This window comes from Dermochelys coriacea, chromosome 2, assembly GCF_009764565.3.
Source record: "Dermochelys coriacea isolate rDerCor1 chromosome 2, rDerCor1.pri.v4, whole genome shotgun sequence".
Lineage (NCBI taxonomy): Eukaryota > Metazoa > Chordata > Testudines > Dermochelyidae > Dermochelys > Dermochelys coriacea.
Genome location: NC_050069.1, coordinates 231447736 through 231460994, shown reverse-complemented (window position 1 = coordinate 231460994; position 13259 = coordinate 231447736). Strand labels below are relative to the sequence as shown.

The 13259-nt window shown below is 40.4% G+C and overlaps 1 protein-coding gene across 1 annotated transcript in view; it reads right to left on the bottom strand.

Moving 5' to 3' along the window:
- LOC119850686 (macrophage mannose receptor 1-like) overlaps window positions 1-13259 on the bottom strand; it is a 54024-nt gene that overhangs the window by 19567 nt on the left and 21198 nt on the right. The window contains 4 exon segments of the mRNA XM_043507134.1: window positions 3987-4128; window positions 4627-4714; window positions 7127-7254; window positions 7806-8008. Of these exon segments, the coding sequence (XP_043363069.1) occupies window positions 3987-4128; window positions 4627-4714; window positions 7127-7254; window positions 7806-8008 (561 nt within the window).

The window sequence follows — 13259 nt, the reverse complement described above, 5'->3', positions numbered from 1 at the left end:
TGCACTTTCTCCTGTATTTCATAAGCATATGTGATGTATGCTGACTATGCTGAATTAAGTAATAAAGTGTTTGCTTACATATTTCCATAGAAACTTTCTTTCACTGTTGCTCTCAATCACAACAAGATCTGCAAGATCCTTCTTGCAGAACTCCCTAGCTTTTTCCAAGGGGACACTTTCTGTGCTGAAAAAATACTGCTTGTCCCCATATATAATCCATCCATCTTCAGTGACTTCATACTCTGCAAGATAAATAATGAAACTCCATGTTCTGTACCTAGTGTGCATTAAGCTAGGCTTTTCTTGTTATACTGTACTATTCTCCAGGAAAGATGAAATAGACAGGAGCTTACTGGCAGAAGAGCTTGTTTGTTCTGGTTAAAGTGGTGTTCCTGTAAAGGAAAGGAAAAATTAGTTTTCTATATTTTTGACATATGCTCATGATATTAAAGGAATTTTTTCATTTAGCAAAATATTATTTTGAGCCTCCAAGTTTTTAAGTGTAAAGAAAACATGAATCCCTCCAATGTACTGGATTTTAGCAATCCATCATATGACTTACACTATATATTACTTTGATATTTGTGTAATAAAATGTGTTTTATGGGTTGAAACTAACATATGCCTTTGGGAAGAGTAGAGGAAAAATACAATGCAGTACATGGTATGCTCCAAATCATTGGTATGTTCAGATTGACTCCCCAGTTCCTACCACTTTAGCAGTAATAGAAATGGAACTCTGCTGCTTCTTCCACTGCTGCTAGCCCTTTAACTATAGGGCTTCAAGATGATCCAGAACTGAGGTAAAACTGCTGGTGGCCTAGCATCTCTCAGCCCTGCAGCGATTTTGAGTTCTGCAGCTGGATAAAGGGGGGGAAGCTTGTCTACTGAACATTCTTACCGGTTGATTTGTTAGACAAAGACCTACTTTGATTGTCCTTCCAAAGATGTAAAGAGGGGAAGGACAGGACAGGACAGCTTGCTGCCTCCTTAAAAGCTGAGGGGAGGGGAGGGATGTTGTGCAGAGGTCTGTACTCAGAGTTCTCCAAAGTAACAAAAGCCCAACTCAGTCTGTTACGTAAAGTTGATTATGAAAGTCATCAAAAGTTAAAGCCAGGAAGACTGAATTAGTACAAAAAACAGGCCTACTGCTACAACCCAAGGACCATGTTGAGATTGCGACTGGTAAACAGAGGAGGCTGGAACTGGAAATGAATGGACCAAAACTGGTGTGTTGGAAATTCGGCTTCATTGGTGGACAAAATGATGAGGTGGTGGGCTATTCTGCCCATCATTCCCTTTTGGGGTCCTTAAAAGGGACTTCAGAGGGAGGGTCAAAATAATTAGAAGAGTGGACTTAAAGGACTGAGCTTTACCAGCATGGCTGCCACCCCTACCATCTCTTGGGACACCAGGATCCACTGTGCCACCATTGGAACTTCATTGTCCTGATCCTGAGAGATGTGCTGAACAGAAAGGGCCAGAGAGAGGGACCCAGATGACTTTGCCACCTCCACCCCTGCTGGCTAAACCTGGAATGCGAGACCCTATCTCATGTGTCCTTTTCCTTCCTTATTTCTTCTCTTTTCTCTAAAAAGAAAAGGAGTACTTGTGGCACCTTAGAGACTAACAAATTTATTCGAGCATAAGCTTTCGTGAGCTACAGCTCACTTCATCGGATGCATTTGGTGGAAAATACAGTGGGGAGATTTATATACACACACAGAGAACATGAAACAATGGGTTTTATCATACACACTGTAAGGAGAGTGATCACTTAAGATGAGCCATCAACAGCAGCAAGGGGGGGAAAGGAGGAAAACCTTTCATGGTGACAAGCAAGGTAGTCTATTTCCAGCAGTTAACAAGAACATCTGAGGAACGGTGGGGGGTGGGAGAAATAACATGGGGAAATAGTTTTACTTTGTGTATTGACTCATCCATTCCCAGTCTCTATTCAAGCCTAAGTTAATTGTATCCAGTTTGCAGATTAATTCCAATTCAGCAGTCTCTCATTGGAGTCTGTTTCTGAAGATTTTTTGTTGAAGGATAGCCACCCTCAGGTCTGTAGTCGAGTGACCGGAGAGATTGAAGTGTTCTCCGACTGGTTTCTGAATGTTATAATTCTTGACGTCTGATTTGTGTCCATTTATTCTTTTACGTAGAGACTGTCCAGTTTGACCAATGTACATGGCAGAGGGGCATTGCTGGCACATGATGGCATATATCACATTGGTAGATGCACTACTACTTCTGGGTACTCTTCTGGCTCTGTCATTGTCTACAGCCAAGCTCTACGATATAACCGCATTTGCTCCAACCCCTCAGACAGAGACAAACACCAACAAGATCTCTATCATGCATTCTTACAACTACAATGCCCACCTGCTGAAGTGAAGAAACAGATTGACAGAGCCAGAAGAGTAACCAGAAGTCACCTACTACAGGACAGGCCCAACAAAGAAAACAACAGAACGCCACTAGCCATCACCTTCAGCCCCCAACTAAAACCTCTCCAACGCATCATCAAGGATCTACAACCTATCCTGAAGGACGACCGATCACTCTCACAGATCTTGGGAGACAGGCCAGTCCTTGCGTACAGGCAGCCCCGCAACCTGAAGCAAATACTCACCAGCAACCACACACCACACAACAGAACCACTAACCCAGGAACCTATCCTTGCAACAAAGCCCGTTGCTAACTCTGTCCACGTCTCTATTCAGGGGACACCATCATAGGGCCTAATCACATCAGCCACACTATCAGAGGCTAATTCACCTGTGCATCTACCAATGTGATATATGCCATCATGTGCCAGCAATGCCCCTCTGCCATGTACATTGGTCAAACTGGACAGTCTCTACATAAAGAATAAATGGACACAAATCAGAAGTCAAGAATCATAACATTCAAAAACCAGTCGGAGAACACTTCAATCTCTCCGGTCACTCAACTACAGACCTGAGGGTGGCTATCCTTCAACAAAAAATCTTCAAAAACAGACTCCAATGAGAGACTGCTGAATTGGAATTAATTTGCAAACTGGATACAATTAATTTAGGCTTGAATAGAGACTGGGAATGGATGAGTCATTACACAAAGTAAAACTATTTCCCCATGTTATTTCTCCCCCCACCCCACCCCCCACTGTTCCTCAGATGTTCTTGTTAACTGCTGGAAATAGCCTACCTTGCTTGTCACCATGAAAGGTTTTCCTCCTTTCCCCCCCTTGCTGCTGTTGATGGCTCATCTTAAGTGATCACTCTCCTTATAGTGTGTATGATAAAACCTATGGTTTCATGTTCTCTGTGTGTGTATATAAATCTCCCCACTGTATTTTCCACCAAATGCATCCGATGAAGTGAGCTGTAGCTCACGAAAGCTTATGCTCAAATAAATTTGTTAGTCTCTAAGGTGCCACAAGTACTCCTTTTCTTTTTGTGAATACAGACTAACACGGCTGCTACTCTGAAACATCTCTTTTCTCTGTCTCTCTTTTTTGCCTTTTGTTTAATAAGAGATGAGTTTAAGCAACCAAGACAATCTCTTTGCAACACTCTTGTGAGCCTGTGACTAATGAGGCAGTGAAAGCAACACCCTAAACAACCTGATGCTGATAGATGTTTACCAGGTCACATAGTGGCTGATAACAGCTGGTGCTGTGTCTGTGCAGCTACAGCAGTGAGACTGCAGGTAAGACTCAGCACCAGAGACAGAAGCTGCATTTGCTGTGTTTTCTGTTCTTTTCTGTCTCCTTTTGTGTGTGTTTTTGGTCAATGAGTGACTTTAAATGACATTGTTTTAAGGTCTGAATTAACTCCATCTCATTATAGCTGTGAGATACCATTGTGTCTCAGTCTCGCTGCATGTCCCCTTATGGAAATGATTCTCAGGGTCACACCAATTTAATCTAATTAGTCCAGCTAACTGGTCATTGTTTTTTTTTGTCTAATATTCTAATTTAAAATAGAAAGTAACCTACCTTTCTCTATTTGACAAATCCAATCATTAAAATGTTCACAGTGTGTGTTAATCCAGTCCATGGAAAACTCTTCATTGACTGTTCCACAATGTTCAATTCCATGCTCATTACTAGGTTCAGTATACCAGTTTTTGTACATCATCTATAGTAGAAACACAATTGGTTTAATTTCACGCCAGGCTCTTGCTTTTTGTGCCAACAGCACATGGACGTGTTATGAAAGCAACATATTCAGCTTTTGTAAGAAGAGATATCAAAAATTAAAAAAAATTTAAAAAATTTTCTAAAAATTAAGTGGGGAAAGGGAACTGCATTATATATCTGCATGCAGTAACTAAAAACATTTTGGAGAGACTGTATTATATCTTTGTCACAGTAATATAATTGTCTCCAAGTAGTCAGGGTCCTTCAATAGCCCCTACTACCACTTGTTTTGATGGTATAATCTCAAAGACTAATGGGCCCTACTGGATTCCAGAACACTCTGAGGGGATTGCTGTCCAATCATTTCAGTGAGATGATGGCCTACTGGAAGATTATAGTCATCTTCAGTCCATATCCCTTACTGAACTGCACCCAGTCGCTCCAAGGATGATGAAGTTAGAAAGACAGCTATACGGCTAAAAACTAAATCACTCACTGGAGAGCCATCACTCCAAAAAAAGCCCTCATCAGGATCCAGGCAAAATAAACCAATCCAGAAAGGCCGAAATGACAGTCCTTTGTCCCTAAAATGTGTGATAGAAATAGAACAACACATAAATATAACAGGATATAGGTCATCATTATACACAATCAATGTTAGTACTTACAGCAGTTCAGCAAATTTGAAGGCTCTCTATACAAATCTCTCGTATCTGTTGGAGGCTTAGAGGCATACTCAGAACTTTAAACCTAATAAGTTAAATTGTATAAGGATCTGCAGATAAATATTCTGGTACATGGTAGTGAAGTCTTGACACACACCTCTGTATAAGAGACGTCTAAAGTACTAAATTACCATCAACTAACTTTGATAGAGATTTTCAAAAGCAGAAAGTGCAGTTAGGCATCTAACCCCCATTAATTTTCATAATCGTCGAAGCAACACAAAATATTCTGTTGTGTGACAAATGCTGATAAAAAAATTGTTAGCAGGTTTTTATTTTTTAATGTTTCATAGTTGCCATCTTTTAGGGGAAAAAGAAGTCCACATAGATTATGAACTACTTCTTTGTTTGAAAATGGTTTAGCAAATATTCTTTGATTGGATTACTGGCCTAGTGGGTAGAGGGGAAGCAGTTGATGAGATATATCTTGATTTTAGTCAGGCTTTTGTCACAGGACATTCTTATAAGCAAAATAGGGAAATAAGATCTATCTGAAACAGCTAAAAGATGGGTGCACAACTTGTTGAAAAACCATAGTCACAGAGTAGTTATCAATGGTTTACTGTCAGACTGGGAGGATGTGTGTAGAGGGGTCCACTACTATTCAATATTTTCATTAATGACTTGGATAATGGAGTGAAGAGTCTGCTTATAAAATTTGCATATCACAGCAAGTAGGGAAGGGTTGCAGGGTTAGAGTTCAAAATGACATTGACAAATTGGAGAACTGGTCTAAAATGAACAAGATGAAATTCAATAAAGACAAGTGCAAAGACAAGTACACTTAGGAAGGAAAAATCAAAGTACAAATACAAGTGAGGAATAACTGGCTAAGCAGTAGTACTGCAGAAGATCTGGGGGCTATAGTGGATCACACATTGAATATGTGCCAACAATGTGATATAGTTGCTAAAAATGCTAATATCATTACTGGGTACATTAACATGAATATCGTCTGTACGACATGGTGGGTAATTGTCCCTTTGTAGTCTGCACTAGTGAGGCATCAGCTGTAGTACTGTGTCCAGTTTTGGGTGTTATACTTTAAGAAAAGTGGACAAATTGGAGAGGGTCCAGAGGAGACCAACAAAAAATTATAAAAGATTTTGAAAACCTGAGTGTGAGGAAAGGTTTAAAAATGGGTATGCTTAGCCTTGAGAAAAGGAGACTGAGGGAGAACCTAGTAACAGTCTTCAAATATATTAAGGGCTGTTATAAGGAGGATGGGAATCAATTATTCTCCATGTCCACTAAAGTTAGGAAAAGAAGTAATTGGCTTAATCTGCAGCAATGGACATTTAGGTTGATATTAGGAAAAACATTCTAAGTATAAGGATTGTTAAATACTGGGATAGGTCACCAAGGCAGTTGTGGAATCCCCGTCACTGAAGGTTTTTAAGAACAGGTTAAACAAACACCTGATAGATTAGTCTTGGCCAGTGGTTCTCAATCAGGGGTACACATGCGTCTGGGGATACCCAGAGGTATTCCAGGGGATACATCGACTCATCTAGATATTTGCCTAGTTTTACAACAGGCTACATAAAAAGCACTGGGAATGTCAGTTCAAACTAAAATTTCCTACAGACAATGACTTGTTTATACTGCTTTATATATTATATAATGAAATGTAAGTAAAATATTTATATTCCAGTTTATTTATTTTATAATTATTATTATTTTATTATTATTATCATAAAAATAAGAAAGTAAGAATTTTTTCAGTACTAGTGTGCTGTGATACTTTTGTATTTTTATGTCTGATTTTGTAACCAAGCAGTTTTTTAAGTGAGGTGAAACTTGGGGTTATGCAAGACAAATCAGGCTCCTGAGAGGAGTATAGTAGTCTGGAAAGGTTCAGAACCTCTGATTTAGGCCTTTAGATATATTTGGTCTGGCCTCAGTGTGGGAAAATGGATGACCTCGAGGTCCCTTCCTGTCCTAGATTTCTAGGAAATGTAGTTAGAAATGAGTCCTAAATGGAAACATTGGCCATTCATTTTTTCCATTGTTCTTAAGTTTTTTGTACCATCTGAACCAATTTTAGAAGCTCCCCAACCACACTTAGAAATTAGTACATAACAATTCTGTTTAACTTGTGAAGTTTGTGTATTGACTCAACCCTTTTTCTAATAAATCTAACTAAACATATTCATAGATTTTCAACTGACTATTTTAGGAAGGATTCAAGAGCATTTTTAGTTTTGTTAAACAACATGGTATACGGCAATATCGTTATATTGAAAGACCAATTATGATGCCTATACTTACACTATCGAATGTTGTATCACTTGTTCTTCTTCTTTACTATTGATGGCAGCCAGATCTCCTCCTATCTCTCTACAAAAATCTCGAGCTTCAAGCCATGATTTCTTTTGGTTTCCTTCTCTCACAAAAGGCTAATGATATATTTTACAATTAAACACTGTATATTATGCTATATGCATTAAAAAAAGACATCTTAGCTATTTTCCTGTATGCGGATTTAAGACAATCTGAGAAATCAAATAGCTAATCATATAAGAGTAGGTTTCAGAGTAGCAGCCACGTTAGTCTGTATTCGCAAAAAAGAAAAGGAGTACTTGTGGCACCTTAGAGACTAACAAATTTTTTGAGCATAAGCTTTCGGGAGCTACATCCAATGCATCCGATGAAGTGAGCTGTAGCTCACGAAAGCTTATGCTCAAATAAATTTGTTAGTCTCTAAGATGCCACAAGTACTCCTTTTCTTTCATATAAAAATAAAGATATTTAAATTGGATTACAGAATGCCATCTTCAGATAGTCTGCTGTTTTGCTGATAATTGATAGTTGAAACAAGACCCATAAATAGTCTATACACTAGCTTGTTATGTTTGTACCATAGCCTGGGAATCTCTGCAGTTTAGACTTTCTTTGCATCTATCTGCATGTATCCAGTTCATTATTAGTTTGGAAATTTAATACTTACTTTGAAGCATGAACTGATGTTATTGTCTGAATCCCAACCCATGGGGCATTTGGAGTAAGAATTTTTTTCTGGAACAGGAGGATGAAAGGTCATTGCTCCAGCTGGTTGTTTGCAGAGAAATTTTGCCTTTTCTTCACAGTCCTGAACATGCCATAATCCAGCTGCACTTCCAGTTCTCATTGCTACACACCCTGGCTTTCTTCCTTCATGAGATGTAAATGAAATTAAAATTCACACTTTTTTCTTTTTGTTCCCCCTGTAATTTTCATATCTCATTTTATTATGTTTTATGAGAGTGAAACCTGTATTGGAGTTGGGTAATGGTTATCTGGCTGCTCGAATTTTTTTTTTTGCAAAGTGAATCATGTAAACTGAAAAGATGAGATTGGAGTTATGCAGCAACTTAACTCCTTTTCCAAAAATTTTAAATCTCAAATACATGAGCAGTCATTGGTATCTAAAAGACACTCTCCCTAGGTCTTTTCTGTGACAATGCAAGTAGCTGGTAGTCTGTCATCTTGAAATGGTGAAGATCCTGCAAATAACTTCTGAAATTCTCACACACCCACATACTCACCTGACTTTCACATTCTTTATTTGGCAGTATGCGGTCTCAGAGCCTGAAAGCCTTTTGGAACAATATTCCATGGACCACCTCCATAAAGCAACCAGTTTTTGTCAAACTTTGCTGTGGTTCTGTTTATCATATTTACTGTACTATTTAAAAGAAATCTTAATGCAAGGTATCTAACCCAATGATAAAGAGATAAGAGGAACAAATGGATGAATAGATATGAGCATGGAAAGCAGATACAGAAACCACCTGAGGACAGCAAAAAACATCCCTGCAAACTAGCCAACATCTTTCAGCCAGTTTTCTGTAGTACTCCTTTCCATCCTCCTTTCATTCTCTACACAAGGTGGCTTTTTTCCCTTTTAACGATTGTGAAAGAAGAGCTACAAATACCTTTGACTGCAGTATATATTTAAGGAATTATGGGGAGGAGGTGAGCAGCCCTCAGTGGTGAAAGAACAGATTGAGGACTATTTAGAAAAGCTGGACATGCACAAGTCCAAGGGTCTGGATCTAATGTATCTGAGGGTGCTAAGGGAGTTGACAGATGTGATTGCAGAGCCATTGACCATTATCTTTGAAAACGTGTGGTGATCGGGGCAGGTCCTGGACAATTGGAAAAAGGCAAATATAGTGCCCATCTTTAAAAAAGGGAAGAAGGAGAATCCAGGGAACTACAGACTGGTCAGCCTCACCTCAGTCCCTGGAAAAATCATGGAGCAGGTCCTCAAGAAATCCATTTTGAAGCACTTAGAGGAGAGGAAAGTGATCAGGAACAGTCAGCATGGATTCACCAAGGGTAAGTCATGCCTAACTAACCTAATTGCCTTCTATGATGAGATAACTGGCTCTGTGGATGAGGAGAAAGCAGTGGATGCATTATTCCTTGACTTTTGATAAAATCCCACAGTATTCTTGCCAGCAAATTAAAGAAGTATGGATTGGATGAATGGACTATAAGGTGGATAGAAAACTGGCTAGACTGCTGGGCTCAATGGGTAGTGATCAATGGCTCGATGTCTAGTTGGCAGCCAGTATCAGGTGGAGTGCCCCAGGGCTTGGTCCTGGGGCCAATTTTGTTCAACACCTTCATTTAATGATCTGGATGATGGCGTGGATTGGATGACACTAAGCTGGTGGGAGAGGTAGATACTCTGGAGGGTAAGGATAGGGTCAAGAGTGACCTAGACAAATTGGAGGATTGGACCAAAAGAAATCTGATGAGCTTCAACAAGGACAAGTGCAAAGTTCTGTACTTAGGACGGAAGAATCCCATGCACTGCTACAGGTGGTGGACCGACTGGCTAAGCGGCAGTTCTGCAGAAAAGGACCTGGGGATTACAGTGGATGAGAAGCTGGGTATGAGTCAACAGTGTGCCCTTGTTGCCAAGAAAGCTAACGGCATATTGGGCTGCTTTAGTAGGAGCATTGCCAGCAGATTGAGGGAAGTGATTATTCCCCTTTATTCGGTACTGGTGAGGCCACATCTGGAATATTGTGTCCAGTTTTAGGGGGCCCACTACCGAAAGGATGTGGACAAATTGGAGAGAGTTTAGTGGAGGGCAACAAAAATGATTAGGGGGCTGGGGCACATGACTTATGAGGAGAGGCTGAGGGAACTGGGCTTATTTAGTCTTCAGAAGAGAAAGGTGAGGGGGGATTTTATAGCAGCCTTCAACTACCCGAAGAGGGGTTCCAAAGAGGATGGAACTTGGCTGGTGTCAGTGGTGACAGATGACAGAACAAGGAGCAATGGTCTCAAGTTGCAGTGGGGGAGGTCTAGGTTGGATATTAGGAAACACTATTTCACTTGGAGGGTGGTGAAGTATTGGAATGTGTTACCTAGGGAAGTGGTAGAATCTCTATCCTTAGAGGTTTTTAAGGCCTGACTTGACAAAGTCTTGGCTGGGATGATTTAGTTGGTGTTGGTCCTTCTTTGAGCAGGGGGTTGGACTAGATGACCTCCTGAGGTCTATTCCAACCCTGATCTTCTATGATTCTATGAGTCTATGAATTCAGTTTTGGTTAGTCTCTCAAAAACACAATATCATAGTGCATCATTAAGGAGAAATGTTTCAGTCCTGGCTAGTTGGACAAACAGAAAATAGTTTGGAATCACAACCCAGAAGGGAAACTCCTTTTAATTCCAAGAGAAGCTAAGGAGAGTGTAGCCCAGAAAGGAGAAGTGTATTAGATATTCATGGTAGATGAATGGGACATGGACTACATAGACCTGGAGCCTGATTCTTTGCAGTGGTACAAAAATAAGTGAAAACTGAATGGAAAATGCTACCAGATCAGAATGACAGCATTTTACTCCTACTTGACCCTAATATAAATGGCTATATATTGTGCAGGCCAAAGGAGGATCAGGCCTCTAGTACTTAGTGGTCTGTGATACTTGTCCATAAACAATAGCAAATTTCCGGAATTCTGATCCTACGTTTTGGCTTTTTGTCTTGGTGGGTTAAAAAGCCAATGAAACTGATGTAGACAGCAGATCACTCATGCCCTCTTTCAGAGTGGTACCAAAACTGGCAATAAAGCCATTTGTGACAGGTTTGGAACTGCTCTGTAATACTTTATGAATAATATATATTGACCTCGTTTTTGGGATGTTTATTGTCTGAATATATTGGGTTAACTCAGTAGAGAACAGTCTTGGAAAACAGGCAGGAAAGAAAAGAATGGCTCAAGCTAGCCACTTCTCAGCAAACATTCAAGAGTTGTTAAGAGACAATGCCAGAACTGAAGTGAGCTGTAGCTCACGAAAGCTTATGCTCTAATAAATTTGTTAGTCTCTAAGGTGCCAAAAGTACTCCTTTTCTTTTTGCGAATACAGACTAACATGGCTGCTACTCTGAAAAATGCCAGAACTATTAGCTTGGATGGTTTGGCCTCTTCTTCAGCCAACCTGCAAAATGGTTTGGACCACGAAGGGTCAAAGCCTGGCAACACAGACGAACAAAAGAACTACAGCCAAGTTAAAAGAGGGGCATACTCTCAAGGCAATAGTTGGTTGAGGGGAACCAGACTGAAACATAAGAAACAGTTGGGTGAGTTGGAAGAATTTAGGCCTGCATGGGTTGCCATCAGGGTCTAAAACAAGACATTTATGATAGACTTACATGAAGACTGTTTGTTGTTTTAAAATACTTTTTTCTCTGAAAAGGCTTTGTTCCTACAATGTTCAAATCAACACTTTTTTAAAAAGAAGGCTGTCTGATCTAAAGTAGAGTGAACACTTAATTGAAAAATCTGAAAAAAAACATCACTTCCATTTGAACTTAAATGATCTTTTTTTTTCTTTTTTTTTCCTCCCTGAAACGAAAAGGATGGGAAAAAATGATTTTGAGTAGAAAGAAACATTTCCTTCTACCTGAAATGATTTTTTTCTGTTTTACCTTTTGTTTTGGGTGTCTTTTCATCCACACTTTAAAAAGAACAACAACAACCCTAATTTTCAAAATGAAACTCTGCTTCTGAATGAAAAGTCAAAATACTTTGTTTTGAAATGGCCAAATAGTTTGGATAACCCCCAAAATGCATTTTTGGCAAATGTACTATTTCCCCAGCTGTAATCTGATCTTTGTATACCACTGGTCACAAACTCCTCAATGGAAAAACTGTAGGTGCCCCAACTCAGCCAGATCTGCAAGGTAATAGCCGTTGATACACTGGGTCCTGTAGCCCAGGATCAGTCAAAGAATGGGAGAATTGCAAAATTCTACCCTAGAATAGGTAAAGGCATGAGACTTAGTACCTGAGCCAGAGCACTCAGAGAAACCTTAACGGGCACAGAGATGCAGCTACCCCTGTAAACCATTGCACCATTCACTGAAAATGTTTGAGAGTTGCTAACCAGTCTATACATAACCCCTGCTAAAGAATGAAATTTCACAGGAATTTCAAAAGTCAGCCTTTTAAACATGGATTCAAGCTGTGGGGCTCCTCTACATCGTACAGCAATACACACCAGTCTTAATTCTAATGCACACCAATGTGTTACACACTAACAGGCACATTTAGACCCTGCTGGCATGTATTAAAAGTTCCCTAATACACATTAATGAAGTAACATTGAAACAGTATTACACTGACCAGCACTAGGGAACTTTTAGTGCATGCCAGCAGGGTCTACACGAGCCACTTAGTGTGCCTCATGTTGCTGCATGTAACAGGGTATACTGGCTCTTTAAGAGTAGAGGGTATCCAGAACACTCTGTTCTGGGGACCTGGAATGAACAAAGGCCCAGGAAATGACCTGGTAGTTGAAGAGAGGAAGCAGTCCCAGGGAATAAGGAGTTGGATGCAGGGAAAACCCCAGGACGCTGTTCTGTTAAGGGCCCTTTATCAGGAGCCATGGAATGTAGGGTGGGGCAGGGCTCCCCTCTCTTTCAGCCAATTGGGAGGAGCTCTCTGGTGTAGGACCGTAAATTGATTGACTTCTTCCTTGGAACAGGGGAGATGCTGGCAAGACAAGAAGCCAGAGCCAGAAAGCTGAACTCCAGGGAGAGACAGCTATGAGAAGCAACCCTGTGAACAACGGGCTGTGGCAGAAAAAGAGTTCTGTGTGGATGGTGGAAAAGCCAGAGATAAGTGTGACCCTTTGAATTGCAGGGATGGGACTTAATGGGCAGGACTGTTTGTGGGCATTAAACCATCCCCAAGTGGAGGGTGGTAGGACATATAAGAAAGGCTGTGAGGAGTCTAAGTGGCAGTGTAGGGGGAAGAACAAGGGGAGGCCTCTGCAATGGGCACTCTGACCAAGAGGGACTGCTCAGGAAGTGACAGCCCTGTTGCAATGTGCATTAGAATTCACACACCTGTGGGGTGTATTGCTGCACAAAGTAGACAAGCCCATGGAAAATACCTATGAC